The 20,038-nt window shown below is 45.4% G+C and overlaps 1 protein-coding gene across 7 annotated transcripts in view; it reads left to right on the top strand.

The window, feature by feature from the left end:
• The first annotated feature begins 1,455 nt into the window (after nucleotides 1–1,455).
• Nucleotides 1,456–20,038, top strand: part of GPAM (glycerol-3-phosphate acyltransferase, mitochondrial) — a 59,602-nt gene continuing 41,019 nt past the window's right edge. For 2 of the 7 annotated variants that reach the window (XM_070632433.1, XM_070632434.1), the window contains exons 1-3: nucleotides 1,566–1,801; nucleotides 10,133–10,313; nucleotides 11,956–12,116. In XM_070632433.1, the coding sequence (XP_070488534.1) occupies nucleotides 10,288–10,313; nucleotides 11,956–12,116 (187 nt within the window). In that variant the 5' untranslated portion in view covers nucleotides 1,566–1,801; nucleotides 10,133–10,287. Of the gene's footprint in view, nucleotides 1,802–5,831; nucleotides 5,854–10,132; nucleotides 10,314–11,955; nucleotides 12,117–20,038 lie in introns of those variants that run through there. The other 5 variants (XM_070632446.1, XM_070632471.1, XM_070632459.1 and 2 more) reach the window with 5 other exon arrangements.

A 20,038-nucleotide genomic window follows, 5' to 3' on the forward strand; every position in this document is an offset into this window, starting at 1 on the left:
GAGACACAAAGTAGATTGGTGGTTGCCAGGGGCCGGCAGAGGTGGGGATGGGGAGAAGGATGCAGGACGACAGCTCATGGGAAGGGATTTCTTTTTGGGGTGATGAAATGTTTTAAAATTGATTTCACTAATGGTTGAATAACTGTGTGACTATGTACTAGAAATCATTGAATTATACACTTAAATGGGTGAACTGTATGATATGTGAATTATATCTTAATGAGGCTGTTACATATTTTTAAAAAGGAGTGGAGTGGAGATATAACTTTGCTTTCCTCTTTTTGCCCCTAGCAGGAGCCCTTCAGGGAGTTCCCTTGCAAAAGCTTTGGCTACACTTGGCCCTCTGACCTGAGTCCACTTCCGTCCACGTGTGCTGGTTTTCTCTTGTTCCCTTTGGACTGGACCAAACCCTCTGTGACAAGCCCCCTGCACTGGCCCCTGCCATTGACTCCACTCTACCAAGGACCTCTTTAATAAACTGTTTCCTGTGCTACAACATCATTTCACGAGGGCAGGAAACTCACCTTGGTGTCTTCCAGTGATTAATGCACTCTCTAATACAGCAGATGAAAAATAACTATTTGTTGAATGGATGGATGGTTGTTGGGGGAGGTTAGGGTAGGGGTAAGGGGGAATGACTGCTAATGGGAAGGGGTTTCTTTTTGGGATGATAAAATGTCCCAAAGTTGATTCTGCTGATGGCCAAGTGTTATTCACATAATGAAGGGGTTCCCCTCAAGTTCCTTTAAATATTGAGCTCTAATATATTAACACCATTTGAGGGTTTGTTTACATCTCCTCAGGGCCCATAAGAACCTTGTAGGGACCTGGCAGAGTTTTTCCATTTAATACTTGCAGCAACTTGGTGAGGAAGGGGCTGAGTGGCATGTTCAAAGTCATAGGTCTAGAAAGATGTAGGGCCATTATTCACTCCCGGGCCTGCTTAGCCCCCAGAACCCCCCACCCCGCTTCATGATACCTCTGTGGCCTAACAGAGCACTGATAGCCTTGCAAGGGGAGGGCAGCTGGGAGGGATGAAAAACACAGAGAAACTCAGTCACTGCCAATTAAGGACCCACAGGGAATGCGTGTAAAGCATCTCCAACACATGAGAGCAAGTCACTAGGGTCTCCACGACCTCTTCAGGGTCACAGTCAATGAGTTGCACATCTGGTGTCAAATATGCTCACCCGTTGGTGACCCAGCCCTGCTCAGCTCCACTCAAGCCTGGCTTCCCAGCAGCAGGGAGAACCTCTTGGTAATGTGGAAGCATCCAGGCTGAGAGCTGGATACCCTATGTGATCACTCAGGATACTCAGCTGCAGGCTCTGGGCCAGGTGCCTCCACTGAGAGTGAGATTCCTGAGCTCAGAGCTTCACTCCCTAGTCAGAAAATCCCCACCAGGCAAAGCCAAGAAGGCACCACCGGCAGCATCATTAAATTATAACAAGCCCTGAAACTCACTCCAGAAGCCTGGGTCTGTTTGTCCTTGAGATCGGAAGGAAGCACGTGATTGGCTGGCCGAACTCGGCCCTGCAGGCCTTATCTCTGGCTGGTTATTATTTGATTAAAGAGGCTTCCTCCTGTGGTGTTTCAAAACTGTGCTGCTGCCTGGGGACTGTTTCTGAGGTTACTATCGGGCACCCAAAGTCCTTCAGTCTCTGGCCATAGAAACGGGCACCCTGAGGAGCTTTTTATTCACCCCACACACAGGCTGGGGCTGTCTTCTCCAGAGTCCTGATCAGCTTTGCTAATCAACTGGTTGGAAATAATTCCTCAAACAACAGACTCAAGGACACAGGTATTAATTATTCTGTACGTGTGTGTGTGTGTCTAATTTCTTAGGATGTCATAACATTAGAATTGGGGTTTGGGTGGGGTGATGGGGCAGCAAAAGTGAAAAACAGAAGAGGCAGAGAAGGTAGAGTAAGGAAGTGGAAGGAAACAGAACTCAGAATCTTGTGATTCTATGAGAAGGCAAAGCCAAGGTGTGAGTTGTTTGCGGCGGAGAGAAGTGTGAGCATGATCCTGATGAAACTTTCACGTCTGCACGCTTTTGCTCCCCATGAAATCCTTCCTGAGGTCTAGCTACTCTCTTGGCCTCCTTGTTAATCTTCCCCCTGGCTCAGAACTCCACAGCCCTGAGACGGTTTTGGATATTTTATGTGAAGTCCAATTGCTTTAGCTTGAAATATCATTAAATCTGATTTGCAAATGCTCTGCTTGATGACACCCATCCTTGTGATGTTGGCTATAGAGAAAGAAGAGTGGGGCCTAGCACCTCACTTATGAGAATTTGTCTCCCACTCTGTCTTAGGTCTGTGTTTGATGTGCATTGTCCGTTCTCATCCCCATCATATTCCCAATTCAGCAGTGTTTCCGAGCTCTGGTTGGGCTTTATAATGTCAAAGGACAGCCTCACTATGGATAAAGGCTGGGCTCCTTGTGGTGCTAGCAGGAATGAGGATAAAAGAATAGCCTCTATCTTCTCTAGTTGTTTGGTGTGGATGAAGTGGGGAGGAGCTGATGCAAAAACAAGGAAAACATTTTATTTTGGCACTAAGTGGAAAGAATGCGTTTATGGTAAAGTGGTATTAAAACTGATTTTTTTTTTCACCTATGCATTTTAGATTAAGAAAGAACCGAGGCAACTGTATTTCCTTTTTCTAGTCTTGGTGGTTATCTTAATTCCCAAATGTTTCCATCTGTGTTGTCTGAATTCTCAAGTGTTTGCATCTGGGGCCTCCTTGCTTTGTTAGCCGCAGCGGGATGGTATCATGGCTTTGTCCCACAAACATTCCACAGGATGGAGGATGCTTTTTTCTCTATTTTGTGGTTCCCTGGGGAGTTTTCTCTGCTGAGGCCCCATTGGATCTCCTGAGACTCTTCAGAATAATTGGTCTGAGAAGTTCCTCAAAATGAATCCTGCTTCCCCCTCGTAATTTTAAGGGAAATGCCAAGATGTGCCGGACAAGCCCAGAGCAGGGAGTTAGACCGCCTGGATCTGATTCTTCCGTGTTCTTTCAGGAGCATTTCCTCCCTTTACCATCCTCTGGATGGTCTGGGTCCTGCTCGCCTCTCTGGCCTCCTCCCTCGCCATTCTCCATCTCTGTCCTGCCACATAGACACTCGTCCTTTGCACGTCCCGTGGTCGACCTTATTGCTTCTTATCCTCTCTGCCTGGAGCACTCTCCACCCTGCCCTGCCCCCCATCTGGCCAAGTGAACAGATTAGTCAGGTTTCTGGGTAAAGTTCCTCTGGTACTAGGTGAGGTCCCCTGGACTTCACCTTACCGGACCACTAAGCATATTGTTTTATGATTACTGATTTCCTCATTCATTGCATCCACTTGACCAGCAGCTCTCTTAAGGCGAGGACCTTGCTCCCAGCCAGGCCCCCAGAGCCTTGCCGTCTCTGACACCCAGTAGACTCTTACTGGTAATAACGGCTGACGTTGTGATGGAGTGCCTGCCACCTGCCCAGCACTGTTCTAAGTGCTTTACCTTCTTAACTTAATCCTCACAACAAGCCTATGAGTGTCAACCCATTTAGCAGAGGAGGAAACTGTAGGTTAAGAAACAAGTTAACACACTAGATGGTGGACTTCAGAGTCCACGCTTTCTCTCCCATGCCACGTGGGGTGCCACTCTGGTGCTCAATGTGTTGATCAAAACCAAATGAATATCAAGCTAATGGTTGGAATGTGGCAGCTAGCTCTCCCACCTGCTCTGTTGGACCTGTCCACTCAGCTGAGGCTGCTGCACATGAACCGCAGTGCAGGTTGTGGGCGAGGCTTTGAGGATACAGTGGTAAGCGGGCATGGACCCGGACCTGAGATGTTTGGGTTCTGAGCTCTGTCCTCTCTATAAAGACCTGCTTTCCCTGTCAGCCTCTTGCCTTACCTTTGTAGCCAGGTTTAACCACTGATGGACTCCCATCTAAAGACAGAGAGGGGCTCCAAATCGGGAATTTGGTCCAGCCTGGAAGGAAGTGTTTAAGGAGACTGACATCAGCTAGATGTTCGCCGTAGATCAGGCGCTGTGCTAAGTGCTTTCCCTGGCATATCTCACTTATCCTCCTTGTGAGGTAAGGGGGTCAGCACCATCCTATGTTTCAGAGGAGCAAACTGAGGCTAAGAGAATGTAACTAACCTGCCCAAGCTGGTAAGTGCAAGAGCGGAGACAATTTCCGACGTGTCCAGCCTCAAAGCCTGTGCCCTTCCCACTTGCCAGAGGCTTTTGCAGACCCTTAGCTTTGGGCTCACTGCCTCCTGGTGATTGGTCCCCTCTAACACTCCTGTCAGGCAGATGTTCCTGTTTGCCTCCGCAGTTGCTGAGTGGGGCCCCTCACTGCTGTGTGGTCCTCAGCCTCATCTTCCCTGCCTGGTCCCTTGACCTAGAATGTGGCCTGGCAAGATGGAGCGCCTGCCTGGGCACTCAGGCTCTAAGCTGCCTCCAGTCTGGAGTGACCCCTAGCCTCTTCTGCTCTCTCAGGGAGTGGTCTTGGGGCATTTGGTTCTAGAACATCACAGCTGGAAAAGCCTAAACCAAGGCCCCCAGATTAAGGGAATCCGCCAAGTCTGATAATCTTTGTTAGAAAAGAGTGCAGCCTGGGGACAGGCTCATCCAGGTCCACTGCTGCATTTGGCTTTCCCATTTGTTATTTAAATGGTCTGAACCACACTTTTCTTGTCTGTAAAATGGGTGTTATACTTCTCTCATGGGGTTACTTTGAGAATAGAGATTCTGCATTCAGTAAATATTGGTATGTGCCTGCTGTGCGTGAATCACTGGGATGCAGTGGAGAATGAGGCAGAGAAAGTTCCCTGTCCCGTGGAAGTTACCGCAGAATGGGGCAAGGCGAAAGGCATTAAAAAAAAAAAAAATAATCGCACAAATAAATGGGTCATTCCCATCTGTGATGAGAACAAGAATAAAGGACCCAATTTAGATGGGGAGCTAGTCAAGAAAGGCCTCTCTGATGAACCAACAGCACGTGAGCACCTAACACGCCACCTTGACCAGGACACAGTAGCTGCTTGGTACATGCCACCCTGGCCAAGTGCCTGCAACCCTCTGGGACCCAGAGTCTGTGAGTATAAAGTGAGCAGGTGGATGGAAAGATTCCTAAGACTGAGTTGCCTGTCTCTGGTGTTTATGGTTCTCTTGACTCATAGCAAGGTAGAGCCAGATTAAATGAGGGCCTCCTGACTCCCTGTCCAGTGCTCTTCTTCCCCAGCTGTCTCTGCTGATGGGGAGAGGCTGGGCCCAAACTCAAGAAAGGCAACAGGAAGAACTGGCTGATTCTGTCTCTTAGAATCTCCATTCTCTAGGACCTCCTTCCTACTCCCCCAGCTGGATCCCAGCATCTTCCATCTCCTGGGGTCACTCCTTTCAGAGAAAGTCCCTGAGCCTCTTCCCAGGGATTGGGGACAGAAAACAAGTTCTAGTCTGTGTCCTTTCCCCCCAAGTTCCTACATGTCCAGCCTGGATGATTAACCCACCTGCGGTGGTCATCTCTGGTGGTGAAATATTCTGAGCAAGGCAGGCTGGGCGGGGAGCAGGGAGCTGAGGAATTGGGGATGGGCTCGTCATCTTCCTTGGCTGCCCATGAGTGCCCCCAAGGCTGCCCCCTTCCCACCCACTCGGCCTCCTCTCAGGAGCACCATGTTCCTTTTGCACTGCACACAGGGTCTTTTGTAAGCTCTCTGGCCAGGCCATTAGTGACAGCTCCTGTAAAGAGCTGGTTAGCATTTTTTCCAGACAAAGCCAGAAGCTCTGGGAGGTGATGGGAAGCCTAAGCCTGCAGAGAGTGGTGAAAGGAAATGATCAGTCCCAGGCTCCTGAAAGAATGGTGATGTCAGCATCTTTAATTCTTTCCCACCTTCCCCGTGGGGGACCCTGCTCCCTTGACCTCTGGAGGCATATCAATTCTCTCTCCATCTCTTCTTCCCAACCTGGGGCTCACTCTTGCCTTGCTTTCAGCTATCTATTAGCCAATCCCCACCTATTGCTTGCTGGCCACAGGGCTTAGTGGGACCTCTCAGGGACATCAGTGTTTTAGCCAGTGACTCCTGAAGGGAGAAATCATGGTAGGAAGGTAAGCAGCAGGGTTGATACTTCAAGGCACACAACTGTCTTCACCTGAATTCAGGATTTGAAAACCCCTGTTTGGTGGGAGAGTCATGGAGGATTGGATGTTGAGACAGGAACAGAGAGGCCATGCAGTAAACAATATGCTAGACCAAGAGCAATTCCAACGAGACTTTGAATAACAAGTTGTACCCCAAGGCAAATTCCCCCTAATAGGTCATACGAGGAAAATGGCAGGATATTTGCAATGGGAAGCCCATCTTGACCATTCACTTCCCAGAACCCACAGCCTTGCTAATCCCACCAAGGTGGAGCCCGGTTCTCCAGCCATGAGCAGCATTTCAGATATATAATGGGGCTCCTAGTTGTCATGCTGAGCCAGCGCTAATGAAAACACCCCATCATTGCTCCTGGGCTCTCAAGCAGCAGGGGACAGGAGCGCTGCATGTCTCCCCCTCCCCCCCACCACCTCAGTGCACTTAGTGAGCTTTGCATTTGGCATTCACCCAGTGCCCCATGGGGCTGGTGGGAACTTTAGCTGAGGCTGGCTCTGTGTATTGGGCTTCAACATGCTGCCAGGAATCAAGCTGGCTAAAAAACCACCCAACATGAGTCTTGAAAGAAAGCAACATCCATTTTCCTGTGGGCTGGACTTTCTCTGCAGGGAAGGGGTGGTTGCTGTGGAGCTCAACCCTGGGGGCTGCTTGTGACAATGTGGCTGACCTTTTCTTTGAGTTAATTCCTAAAAGTGACTATAAGGAACAAGGGCCTGGGAAAGTTGAAAACCTTGGGACTGAGCGCTCTTCTGGGACTGGGCAATGGGAAATCCAGGGGCACGAAGCAGCAAGCAGGCAGGAGGCTGGCTGCTCTCCACCCAACCTTGCTCCTGTTCAGACAGCCACAGGGACAATGGGAGAGGAGATGGGCCTTTGCTTAGCAGTCCCCTGGCACCTCCCTGGGGAAGCAGCAGTCCTGACCCCCATCACGTAGGATGGAGGTAGAGCCCCCTCTACTATACCAGCCAGAAATGGCACACATGATTGGGTAACAGAAAATGTGCCTTCTAATCCTCAGATTGTTTGGGTCCATGAGGCAGCACTGTGTGTCCCTGGTGCTTTGCCATTGTTCCTTTGAATGCCCCCTTGCTACGCCACCAGCCCTCCCCCACATCTAATTAGCTCTGTGACTCAGGGCAACAAGGCACAGTTACTGCTCTCAAGGAACTCAAAGCCCAGTGGAAGAGACGGATAATTAAACAGGCAAGTTAGTGTAGCATTACAGCATAGAGAGTGCCACCAGAGAGCAGAGTGGCTGATTCTAAGGGCAACTCCTATCCCCCTAATTTTACCCCCTCACCCCTCCCTGTCCTTGCCCAAGAATACCTTCTCCATTCAAGCTGGGTCTCAAACCTAATTCTCCAGCTAACTCCAGTGGCTACTCATAGCACCCACATTCCTGATTGCAGATGGGTGCTGGTTTGCGATGTTTCCTCCAGTCTAGGGTGATGTAAGAACTAAGGACAAAGCAGCAACTCTTTAATATAGCTGCAGTATTCAATTCGAGGAACTTCCTCTTGTTCTGAGAGTTTATCCCTTCTTCCTGTTGGGATGTTAAAACATTCCTTCTTTTATCAAATGATGGTGTTTGTAGATTTCCAATTTATGTTGAGTTTTACATTATGATTAGGCAGAATAAAAAAGTTAGCATTCCTTTGTTTACTGCACTGTCATAACTCAAAGCCTGGGAAGCATTGCCCCACAATCTGCTCATCACTGAGGTTAACACCCATGTCCAAACGCAAGAAGGAGCCCCTGGAGTGTCTTTCTTAGTGTCTGATTTCCCAGTCTGGAGCAGAGTGGCAGAGCTGATGTATTCAAATTCTACTCACTTCCCCAAGACACTTAGCTGGCTGTGGCAGCCAAACCGTTAAGTAGACACTACTGTTTTCTTGGCGTCCCAGGCTCCTGTATGTTTAATGCCTTGGGTATCCAGTTTCTGGGCCAAACTCATGAAAATCTAAAGGGGAATTATCCATCTCAAAAAGCAGTTGCAATGGAAATAAAAGCCCTTAGTACTCAGTGTTATCAAGATGTTTAATTTTTCATTGAAATTTCAAGATAAAAGTTGATCTTCAGTGTTGTGTTAACCCAGATCTCCAGCTTCCGCTGAGATCCAGTTTAGAGCCTGCTAGAAAAGATGCCAGTACCCTGGTTTGGGGTAACCTTTTAGGGGCTCTTCATCCACTTAAGTTAGGGGATTTTGGGGTTAAAGGATCTACTCTGGTTGAATGAAGTCCCATACTGCATCTGGTTATCCCGTCATTTTAGATATGGTCCAGAGCATTGGAAGTCCCCCATGTAGTTTGATGGATAGAAGAAAATGTCCATCAGGCAAACTAAGTCCCAAAATGTAAATGGTAAAGTCCAAGTTCTTGGTCTGTAGTTGAACGTTTCTGTGTTAAAAGTTGTTTAAAATAGTGAGTCACGCTAGGCTTAGATATTTAGCTGTAAGGAGAGCTTTGTTTTATCCATTTTGCAGTGTTGGCCTTGCTCTATGATGGCAATTGCAAAGGAGACTCTGTTTGGACTGAGTGTTTATTGAGATCAAGGATATGCCTTGTGCATGACATTGGTGGACACACTCTTCTCCTTCTTCCCATCTCTCCCCTGAGACCCAACACATCTCTTGGCACATAGGAGGCCAAAAAGTTGTCATTGGTGACAATGATAATGCAAATGACTAATATGTTTTGAAGAGAATAAATTTCTGTTGATTTCTACCTTGACCCAATATGACCACTTAATCATTAATATTTTTAACTTGCCTATTTAATTATTAAAAGAAAATTCTTTCTTTGACTTGATAATTGCATTTTGGTTTGCAACCCTAAGAAAATGAAGGAGTGGGAGTGTGAAGCTGGTGGGCAGCAAAGGCCTCCAAGGGAGCACTCTGTGTTCCAAGTCTGAGTCTCTTTGTTCTCTGGAACCTTCCCTGGCTGCTTATTCAGGGGATGATTCAGACTGAGGAGCAACTGGCTTGGTCCACTTGAACTTACATAACTATGTTTGGCTTGCCTGGGCTATTGGGCCAACACAGTCTTTCCCAATGAACCCATACCTCTCATAGCAGACAGCCTTCTGGCTGGTTAGCAGCTGGAGGTCTGGCAAGAACATTGTAGGAGGCTTCAGGGGATATTTCTCATCACAGCTTTGCCATCAACTGGTTATATGACCCTGGCCAAGTCTCTCAATCTCACTGGGTCATGGTTTCTTCAGCTGTAAAACATGTTGGATTGGATCAGAATTTCTCAACCTTGGCACTATTGACATTAAGGGTCAGATAATATTTTTTTGTGGTGGGGTTGTCCTGTGCATTGTAGGATGTTTAGCAACATCCTGGTCTCTACCCACTAGATGCCAGTAGTATTTCTCCCTTCTTTTTTGACAACCAAAAATATCTCCAGACATTTCCAAATGTCTTCCAGGGGGCAAAATCACTCTTAGTTGAGAACTACTGGATCAAACGATATTTACCTCAGTTTGAGAAACCACATTCAGAGTTGTTAATTCATCCTGTTTTATTTGAGTTCCTACTATATGCTAGGCACTATATTAGGTTTTGCAGCCTAAATATTTTTTACAGATATTCTTTTGAGAAAGTGTCATCTACTTCATGAAAATCTGAATTAGAAGTAGGATGGTGTCTACATAGGCATTGAAGTAGAGTGGAAAAAAGAAATGGAATCCCTGTTTAGATTCTTACTAGCCTCGTCTGTAAAACATCAACTTTACATCTTGTCAAGACCTAATGCTCATTGTATATAAAAGCACCCACACCCTAGTAGACATTCAATAGTTAAACTCCCTCCCTTTTTCTCTTCCAACCCGGGAGAGTATCAGATATGCACAAACCATTAACTTTATGCCTTGCCCTGCTATCTCCAGGAGTCTACCCTTCTCCCACCATGTGTCCCCACTCTCCTCCCTGGTCAGGCCAGCACTGATATGTCCTCTTAAAAATCTCCAATTGTTTGTTTCAAGGAGAACCTTCAGACCTCTTGTATCACCAGATTGTTGACTTGGTGCATCCTTGAATGGGTTGCCTCTCGCTAGGAAAGAAAAAGATTCTTCAGTGACCAGAGATTTGCAGACACCATTTTTTCAAGTTTCCTTGTGCATGGATATGACAATAACGGATGGAGGACAAGGGAATTCCTGCTATGTGAGTTATCAGCACTGGTCCTCCTGATTGGGCCATGAGTTTTATCAGCTCTCCAGGGTCCTAAGTGTCTCAAGGGCAAAGACTGCACACTGGACATGCAAGGCAGCTCCTGCACCATCTCCTTCAGGGAAGACATCTTGGTATTTAGTAGCCTGACTTGGCGAGTGGCACCACGGTGCTGTAATAAGGAATTCAGGGCAAGGGAGTTTGAATCTGCATTTTCCTCTCAAGTCAGACCCTGACCAGGGGCTATAGGGCACATGAAGACAGCGCAGTTCTTGAAAAAAAAAAGTAGCTTCAGGCTCAAATCCCAGCTTTGCCACTTACCCTCCTACCCTCTGTTTGGCCTTGGGAAATTATGTCACCTCCCTGAACCTCAGTTGTCATATCTATGAAGTCTGTGATCATAAGGCTCCCTTCTCATAGGGAGGTTGGTGAGAATTAAGTAATAGAATGCATGGAAAGCATATGGCACAATCCTGGTAAATACAAAGTGCTCAATAGGGACTTTTTTTTTTTTTTTTTTTGCTGAGGAAGGTTAGCCCTGAGCTAACATCTGTGCCAATCTTCCTCTACTTTATATGTGGGTAGCTGCCACAGCATGGCTGATGAGTGGTGTAGGTCCATGCCCAGGATCCCAGCCCATGAACCAGGCTGCCAAAGTAGATTGCGCTGAACTTAACCATTAGGCCATGGGGTTGGCCCCAGAACTCACTTTTATTAATAATATGAATCATCTTTAATAGAAACTATAAACAATAATAAATAAACAGATATTAAACAGACAACAAAAAGATGGACATTGGGGTGGATGAAAAGTATGAGATTGACTCATCCTGTTATTGATAAGAAAACAGGCTCAGGAAGGGGACTCGATGGGAAGGGGTGCCCAAGACCTCATTGCTGGTGAATGGCTGAGCTGGGATAGATCTGGCATCTCTAGATTCCCCTTCAGATGTTGCTTCTACCACGCTGGGATGCTTTCCTGTGTTAGAGGAAAAAAATATTCAACAACACTCGTTAAACAGGGTAAGGCAGACTTTATTCAGGACCACTGTGATAGCAATAGGGACCATTGCAATGTGGTTTTGCAGTGGAGGAGAGAGATTGGGCTCAACTCCGAATACAGCGTGGGCGAGTGGGAATTTCTATCCAGGGAGCAGGGTGGGGGGGGGGGGTGTCAGTGGATGATGGAAGATTACTAAGAGGAAACATCAGGAGTAAGGGAGATTCTGGCTAAGCTGACCTAACAAGATTCTTTGCTGAAGACGGACTAGGGTCGTCAGATGTCACCTGGGAGATGGGTGGAGGATGAGGGACCCAATCAGATATGGAAGGTGGGGGTGCAGTTAAACTGATTTAGCAGAGTTCTTGCTCAAACTGGATTTTACAAGGAAGTGCACAGATCGGCCGAGGGGAAAGTTCAGGAGCCTGACAAAAGTTTGAATCTTTGTCACCTGCTTAAACATTGAAAGCCCTTGTTTAGAAAATTGCATACAAGTTGAGGAAAATGAGTCTATCGGTTTAAGAACCTCTTGCTGTTTACAAAGGGAATCTTTCCTGGAGGCTGTTTCCAGAGGGATTCTTTCTCCAGGGTACCAGAGAAATGAATATTTTGTCTAATGTGTTTCTGATGACCTAGGGCTGCCGAGTGCCTAGAGGAGGCCTCCCCGCTGGGCTCTGGCCCACACCAGCCTGCCGCTCATGCACAGACAAGCACTACAGAAGCCAGCGCCTTTGTCCCTCCATCTCCCACCTGCTCAAAGTTCAGTCCTTGCCTCCCCGCCCAGACCCCGGGGACTGGTGAGTTGGTCGTTTGTTTTAGTGCTGATACTCAGTCCCAAGAGCCACACGGAATGACTGAACGGCTGAGCACAAATAATGTTCATCTTCCCAGGGAGGCTGCGAGAGACTTCTCTGGGCTGGCTCAGACCTGAGATTCATATCTTGTCTTTCACCTCTTGCCAAGAACTCATATGTTTGCTGGAGAAGGAAAGACTAAAGTTTTCAGGCTCAACAGTTGAAAGAGGAAGAATTTTAACAGTCAGAGTGACTCAGTACGCTTTGTCCTTAGATTAGTTGGGGCCTGCTTGGGATGGAAGTTTATGTGGGTCTGTTCAGGTGTTGGCAGGTGAAACAGTGTATAATTACAATACGAATCGAACTTTGGTTAAATGGAATAAATTATTCGAATTAAACTTGACTGTAGTCTTAAGTGATGGTTGTAATTCAGTCAATTTGCCTATTTTCCTATTGCCTATTTTCCTTTTAACAACTGTTTATCCACCTGCTGTCTTATTCAAACAGAGCTCACCATGCACAAGCACACATTTTAATGCTTTTCTTTTACTCCCTCCCTCATTTTTTAACCTCCTTCTAGCATAGCATATATGGAATGATGATTTAAAGGAGGGATCTGCAAATTATGGCCCCTGAGCCAAATCCTGCCTAAGACTTGTTTTGTAAATAAAGTTTTATGGGCACACTGCCTCATCCATTTGTTTATGTATTATCTAGGGCCACTTTCAAACTACTACAATGATGAGTAGTTGCCACAGAGACCATATGGCCTGCAAAGGCTTAAATATTTACTATCTGGTCCTTCATGGAAAAAGTGTGCTGACTGTGGATTTAGTGTGAGTGTGGGAGTCAAACATGCCTAGGTACAAATCAGGTCTCCATTACTTGCTAGCTTTGATGTTGGAAAAGCTGCATAACCTCTCTGAAACCTACTTTGGACCATGGGGATAATAGATAAATACCTCACTTGGAGGGTTGCTGTGAAAACTCTGAGACAGTATTTGTAAAAAACCTACAGCCCTGTGCCTGGCATGGAGTAAGTGCTCAATAAATGGTAACTATTAGGATGATGGTTCATTCCTTTAGCCAACAAATGTTTATCTAGTGCTTTCTCTGTGCTAAGCCTGGGGGCTCCAACAGTGATCAAGACATAGGTCCCCCGCTGTCATGGAGCTCACTTTCTAATGGGGAAGATAGACAATATAAAGAAAACAAGTCAACAGATTATTTTCAGATAGTGGTAAGTGCTCTAAAGAAACTAGGATGATATAAAAGAAAGTGACAAGGCAGGGGACAGAAGCTTGCTAATGGGCTAAGACCAAAACGTTAAGAATGAGTCAGCCATGCAGATACCTAGAGAGGGAATGTTCCTGGCAGAGGGGACAATGAATACAGAGGCCTTGAGCCAGGGAAGAGCTTGAGATGATCCAAGAACAGAGAGATGGCCTTGGGGACTGGGGCAGAGGGCAGGAGGGAGGGGGAGATGATAAAGGACAAGAGTGCAGAGGTCAGCAGGGGTAAGAGCTTGTCAATATTTGCAGACCCTGAGAAGGTGTTTGGCTTTTAGAGCCAGGGGTGCAATATGAGACCATAATGGGGCAGAAGTGTAAGTGGGTCCTTGGTCTCATTCTATGACCTCTGTTGTAAATATATTATTCTTTCTCTGGGTCTCTGGCATTTGTACTATTGGAAGCAGGAGATCAGTAAGGACCTAATCAAAGTGGCAGCTTTTGGTTGTGGCAAGCCCATCACACCACCCCAGCTGGACACAGCCGCCTCACTCAGGCTTTTCTCCTCAGAGTACCCCTGACTCACCCGAAAGATCTTGTCGCAGATGCCATTACTTCTTGGAAATCATTCCTTCTCAGGAGCCTTTAATGCTTCCCCAGGTGGAGCACTTAAGGTGAAAATCAGTTAACGTAATCTTAAAACCCTCTAATAAATTTCCAGCAACATAAGACCACCAGATAATCATTTTGTCCCCCGGGGTCACTCAGAATTCACAGCTCAGTTCCCATAATTAGCATTTCTTTTGTGTCTGAATCATTGAATGGGCGTGAAAAGACCCAGTGAAAATATTTTACCTCTTTGAGGCTTCAAAGAAAGCTTTGGATACAATCAGTTACTCAAACTGCCTCCAGAGGTCCTAATAATAACAGCCCCACAGGACTGCCCAGTTTCCAAGCTCTGCTGCATAGTCAGCTCAGCCAAAGGTAAAAGTATACTTTTAGTCTATCTACCTTTATCCATTTTGGAGGATGACTCCTCCTCCTCCTCTTGTCCTCCACTTCATCATCATCTCCATCTTCATCAAAACCCTTTATTGGAAAGTACTTAGCTGGCCAAAGTAATGCATACTTCCTTTACAATGTACAAATGTGTGTTTCTGTCTTCTCTTGCTTTAGACATTGTTAAAAGAACAAGATCCAAATGTGGCTATCTTCCAAGTCATGCTTTCAAACACTGATTCTTAATCTGGGGTCCGTGAATGACCTCGGAGGGAATTACGGACCCTCTGAAATTGAATGCGAACTTCAACATGTACAGTTTTTCTCGGGAGAGTGTCTGGAGTTTCATCAGATTCTCAAAGTCTTCCCTGACTCCAAAAAGTTAGGAACTACTGCTTTAAAGACTTTACTGACTCAATCCATAGTGTAGTTATCAAAGGAAAACACTATACAAATTTGTAACTGGAAAAAGAAAACTTGTTGGGATTGGAGCTAGGAAAGATTGTGCTTCCCAAAGATCACATTTTTCAGGAAATGAGGCCTTCTTTTAGAGGATTAGTCATTTTCCTAGGAACTCTTAGGATAACTGCAAACATTACGTAGTGCCTACTATGTGCTGTGCACTGTCCCAGTGCTTTACATATCTTAACTCTTAATCCTCATGACAACTCTATAAAGTAGGAACTATTATTAGCCTTGTTTTACAGATGGGGAAAATGAGGCACAGATTAAAACCATAGATTGAGTTTACATTCAACATTCCAAGACCTTTCACAGTTCTGGATAATTTAGTTTGTCAAACTGTAATTAAGGACTCAGAATAATGATCATTTTGGATGTGTCTGAATGGCAGCCATGTTGTAATCTTAAAGCACATGCCTAATTGATAACATGATTTCTATAGGCACCACCTCTGGTTATGTGAGCAAGAGCAGATTGCAGGCCACACACAAAGGAGAGCCAGCTGACTATTCTGCTTAATTAGAATTTGGCAAAGAGTCGCTGTGGTTTATAAAATGGGGTTATGGACCAAGTAGATAATTTTATTATTGTAACTATTATCACCACTAAAAAATTCATGTTGTGTACATAAGGCATGCCATACTCTATAGAGCTTAAAGTTAACTAAACCTTATCTCTGGGAGGTTAACATTTCATTCATTCCAGGATTTGATCAATTGATGAGACTTTAGATACAATTCCCCCTCTACCAAGATTATATTCATTCAACAGTTAATGAGCACGTGACCTGGGAATTTAGATGGACTACCGCCTAAGACCATTACTTATAAATAACCTAGAGAAAAACCAACATTATGGATGTGAAGGTTTGTTTACTCCTATCTATATCCGATGATGGTTACTAGGAATTCTACACTTGCATGTATGCTAAATTTACATATGTGTTCCAGTGATTTATGGAAGTGAAGTTGGAACCATGGACCAGCATTGAGAGCCTTTGAAAAAAAGTTGACTATAAAATAATTTGATAAAGGGGGAAAATGTTTTACTATTTTCTAAGCAGAACTGATTGTGCAACAGAAAAAGGCGAGGTATAAATCACCCTAAATGAGTGAAGGGTTGGACTCGATGACCTGCCTAGTCAGCAGTGTAACAAAGTGGGGCTAGAAGAGGGGACTGCATCCCATGACCCTAGATTATGAAAAGACTCTTCTCTAACATCTTACTTTCATGTGGGAGATCAGCATTGTAATAAATTCCAAATATTTTATGGAATAATATGGCAATGATTGTCAGTTAAGAAAGATTTGGTGAAAACCACAGTCAATTGTATTATGCTTATTCAGAATCTGCTTTATACCATGTAATTTAGATAACTGGAAACTGGGTTGAAAACACTCTTCGGAAAGGTTTTCTTTTGGGAAATTTGCAAATGAAGAGCTAAAGACAGTTAGCAGGAGTATGCTTAGAATACCCAAGAGAAGAAATTTTCCAAAAGAAAATAGCGCTTCTATGTCCCCAAAAGGAATAAAACTAAATTTCTTTAGAAGTATTCTGAAAATGAGCCTTAGCTGAACTTAGATTGATCTTCCTCCCAATTCGACTTCAATGAGGTTCTAGCTTATTTTGGACTCATTAGAAAAAGAATAATCTAAATGCAAAGCAGTTCTGCTCCCCCTTGCTGTCTTCGTGAAATTTTTTTTCTGTTTTTGACAGAGACTGATTCTGAGGGAGATAAAAATAAGTATGTCTCCAGCCATTCCTAGCTTTCCCTTTCAACTATTTTCAAATTCCTTCCTCCAAGTGTACTGAGGACGTGTGTTTGCCTGCTAGCCTCTGCTTTGCCTTGTTCTCAATTGTGGCTTCTCTTCCATGGTGGGCCACCGCCCACTGTGTTGCCAGTTAATACTGGAGATCTGGGCCCCTATTCTCCCATGTAGTTATATTTTTCCCTCTACTCTGGCCCAAGGAGTGGCCTGAGGGGAGTAATGGAAAATCTGCTTTTTACCTCCCTATTAAGCTTGAATACACGCCTTCTCCAAGACCCGTAAAGTCCTGAGCCCACAAAACTATGGTTCATGGATCCCTCCTTGAATACTTCTATTCCTAGAGCTGTTGTTGTCCAGGACTGTTGACAATTCACACTCTCCCTTATTAATTCTAAGTTAATCGTGCCTTCTATTTAGACATTCAACAAGTAGACTGTGAACATCTGTTTTGTGCAAGGCACTGTTAGGTGCTAGAAATACAGAGGAAGGGAATGGGAGAAGTCAAGAATGGCAATTAAGAGGGAGAAGCAGACATTAAATGACTAATTCTACAATTAAGCATTCAATGATAATTGTGATAAGTCCCATGGGGGGAAGCATATGACAAGGGGCCTGACTTAGTCTGAGGATCGATAAAGGTTTTTATGAGGAGTTGAGATTTGAGGCATGAGAAAAAGAGAAAAATGGGGATTATGGGAAAGATGACTCCTGGCAGAGGAAGCAGTTTGTGCAAGGGAAGAGCTGAGCCTTTTGTAAGGAACTGAAATAAAGCCAGGGTGGCCAAAGTTGGAGAGAGAAAGGGCGAGTCGGGGGAGAAGAGGGTGGAGACATTAGCAAGGGGGGACCGTGCCAGGCATTAGAGGCTGTGTTAAAGACTTTAGTCTTTGTCCTAAAAACTATAAGGAATAATTGAAAAGATTTGAAGCAGGTGGAGTGGGGATCAGGAAGAGAAATGGGGGTGTTTCACATGGTCAGTGTTGCATTTTCAAATGTTCATTCTGGCTCACATGTGGGATGTTTGGGGGAGGGGGAATTGGTGAGTGGGAAGCAGACATGAAGTCCAGGTAGTAAGGTGTTATGTCTCCCAGGGAAGAAGGTGGTGGCCTGGATTAGGCCAGTGCAGGTAGAGAGGGAGGTAAATGGATGATGGGTTTAAAGCTATTTAGAGGGTCAAATTGCTAGAAGTTAATGTTGGATTGGATGTGAGAAGTTAAGAATGACTCCTAGGTTCCTAGTCTGCTAAGGAGAGAGATAGGGTAAGAATGAAAGAGGGCTTTGAGCCAGCAAAAGATGCCAAGGAAAAACATTCAGGTGGGTGGAAAGAAATCCAGGAGAGCATGGGGTTGTGAAAGCCGAGAAAAGGTTTTGCTCCTTACACCAAGAGCTTGAAATTGCTCAACAAGCCATCAGTACCCAACAATCTGACATCAGGCTATACAACAGTAGAAAAGTTCTAGGTAAGTCTCGGCAGGTAATATCTAGTCTGCTTTAGGATCCCTCTTCCAGAAGACAAGATGCTTTGTTTCCAGCCAGCTTCTCAGCTCCACAAACCACCTTAGACAGGATCTTCCAAGAACCAACAGTGATTTTCAGGGGAGAGATCTTAAGCAATATTTAGGAACAACAGTTTTTCCTAAAAGACATGTTGTCTTCAGAGATGCAACTCTGGGCATGACAAAAACAAACTTTCATGATATCACGTAGGGTAGTCTGGCCTGTTAGAAGGTCCTAAATCTCTTCATTCCGGATTGGGACCTTTGCTTTATCCAGCCCACCAGAAGGTTCACTGAGGTTGTTCTGATAGTCACTGGGGCTGTTCATAAATGTTTAGTTACCTTGTTTGTAATGGTAGGATTACACTTCTTCATCTACCTTGTCTATATGATACTTTGACTAATGAAATGGGAACAGAGGTAATGTGTGAATTCAGAGCCAGTGCATGGTTCCCCACACTCTTTCCCAGCCTCAGCAATCAAGGAAACAAGCTGGAGCCTTCCTCGGTGACCTTTATGAGCAGAGCCTCTATAACACCCTGCAGTTTACATGTAGCACAGGCAAGAAAGACACCTTGTTGTCTTAAGACTATGAGACATTTGCTACTGTATCATAACCCAGCCCATCCTGACTGATACAGGGACACTCTGCCCAGAACAAAGTAACCTTAAGGGTTCATATGATTTCCAAAGATTTTAGGACAAATTCTTTGCTAGGATTCAAGCTCAAAAGAACAGGATCATTCTTTTGTCCCCAGAGTCTTTGCAAGAAGAGACTAATATCTATATGTATATAAGAAGAGACTAACATATACATAGCAACTATAATAATAGCTACCATTTAGTAAATCTTACCATGTGTCAGGCACTGTGCTAATTATCTTGTATACATTATTCGACTTTACCTCAAAATAATGCAATAAGTGGACATTAGCAAATCTACACAAAAGTGAGAGAAGTGGGGCTCAGAGAGGCTAAGTAACTTGCCCAGTGTCACACAGCTAGTAAGTGGCAGAACCAAGACTGGAACCCAGGTTGTTTGGCTCCAAGGTCCTCGCAGAACTCTCAGACATCCTGCTAGAAGGACTCAGGGTTAGTCCACTGGTGTCCCAATGAGCAGCTGAGTTCTTAAGCCAGCCCCATCTGAGTATCTTCACAGAGTGGGGTTTAACATCAAGGTATGCTTTCGGACCTGGGATCTGACTACCCTAACTACCAGCTCTCGCCTAAGCTGGCTGACAGATACATCAGTTACATTTTTGGGCGCTAGAATTAAGTAGATCTGAATTCAAATCAGGGTTCTGCCATGTACCAGATTCACCTAACTTCTCCCTATGCCTCAGTTTCCCCATATGAAAAATGGGGGGTAATAATAGTTCCTAGCTCATGGGCTATGGGGAGGATGGGCCCCTCTTTTGTATGTTTGCCCTCAGACCCACTCCCCATCCTTCCCAACGACACTCTGTCTCTTGGTGGAGGCGGGGCGGGGGGTGGCTCCTGCAAACTCATTCCTTAGGCTCCCTTGCAGTTTGCTTCAGCCAATGGGAGAGCTTGGCAGGAGATGGGAGGGCAGAAAGAGGGAAAGGCCAGGGAGGGTGGCATCTCCAGCAGTGGCAGCTCTGTGGTTTTGGCTCCTCCTAGGCACCCTCTCTCTCCTTGGTCCCAGCTGTTGTCTAGGTGGCTCTGGCTCCTGGCTCTGTGTACACCTCGCTTTGTCACTCCTGCCCTAGGGAGGGTAGTGATCTTCCATTGTTGCTAATCTCTGGCCTGCCTCACTGTCCTTTTCACCCTTTCAGCTCTTCCAAGTCTCTTCTAGGAAAAATTCTGTATGAAGTCCCACTCCAGGCTATCTGGCATGGGCTCTGTTTTCCAGACAGTGCCATGACTGATACAGAGGATTGTTTGCGATATGAAGTACTTAGAACAGTGCTTGGCACATATTAAGTAGTCAATAAATGATAGCTTACAACATG

This window comes from Equus przewalskii, chromosome 1 (assembly GCF_037783145.1).
Source record: "Equus przewalskii isolate Varuska chromosome 1, EquPr2, whole genome shotgun sequence".
In the NCBI taxonomy this organism is placed as follows: Eukaryota; Metazoa; Chordata; class Mammalia; order Perissodactyla; family Equidae; genus Equus; species Equus przewalskii.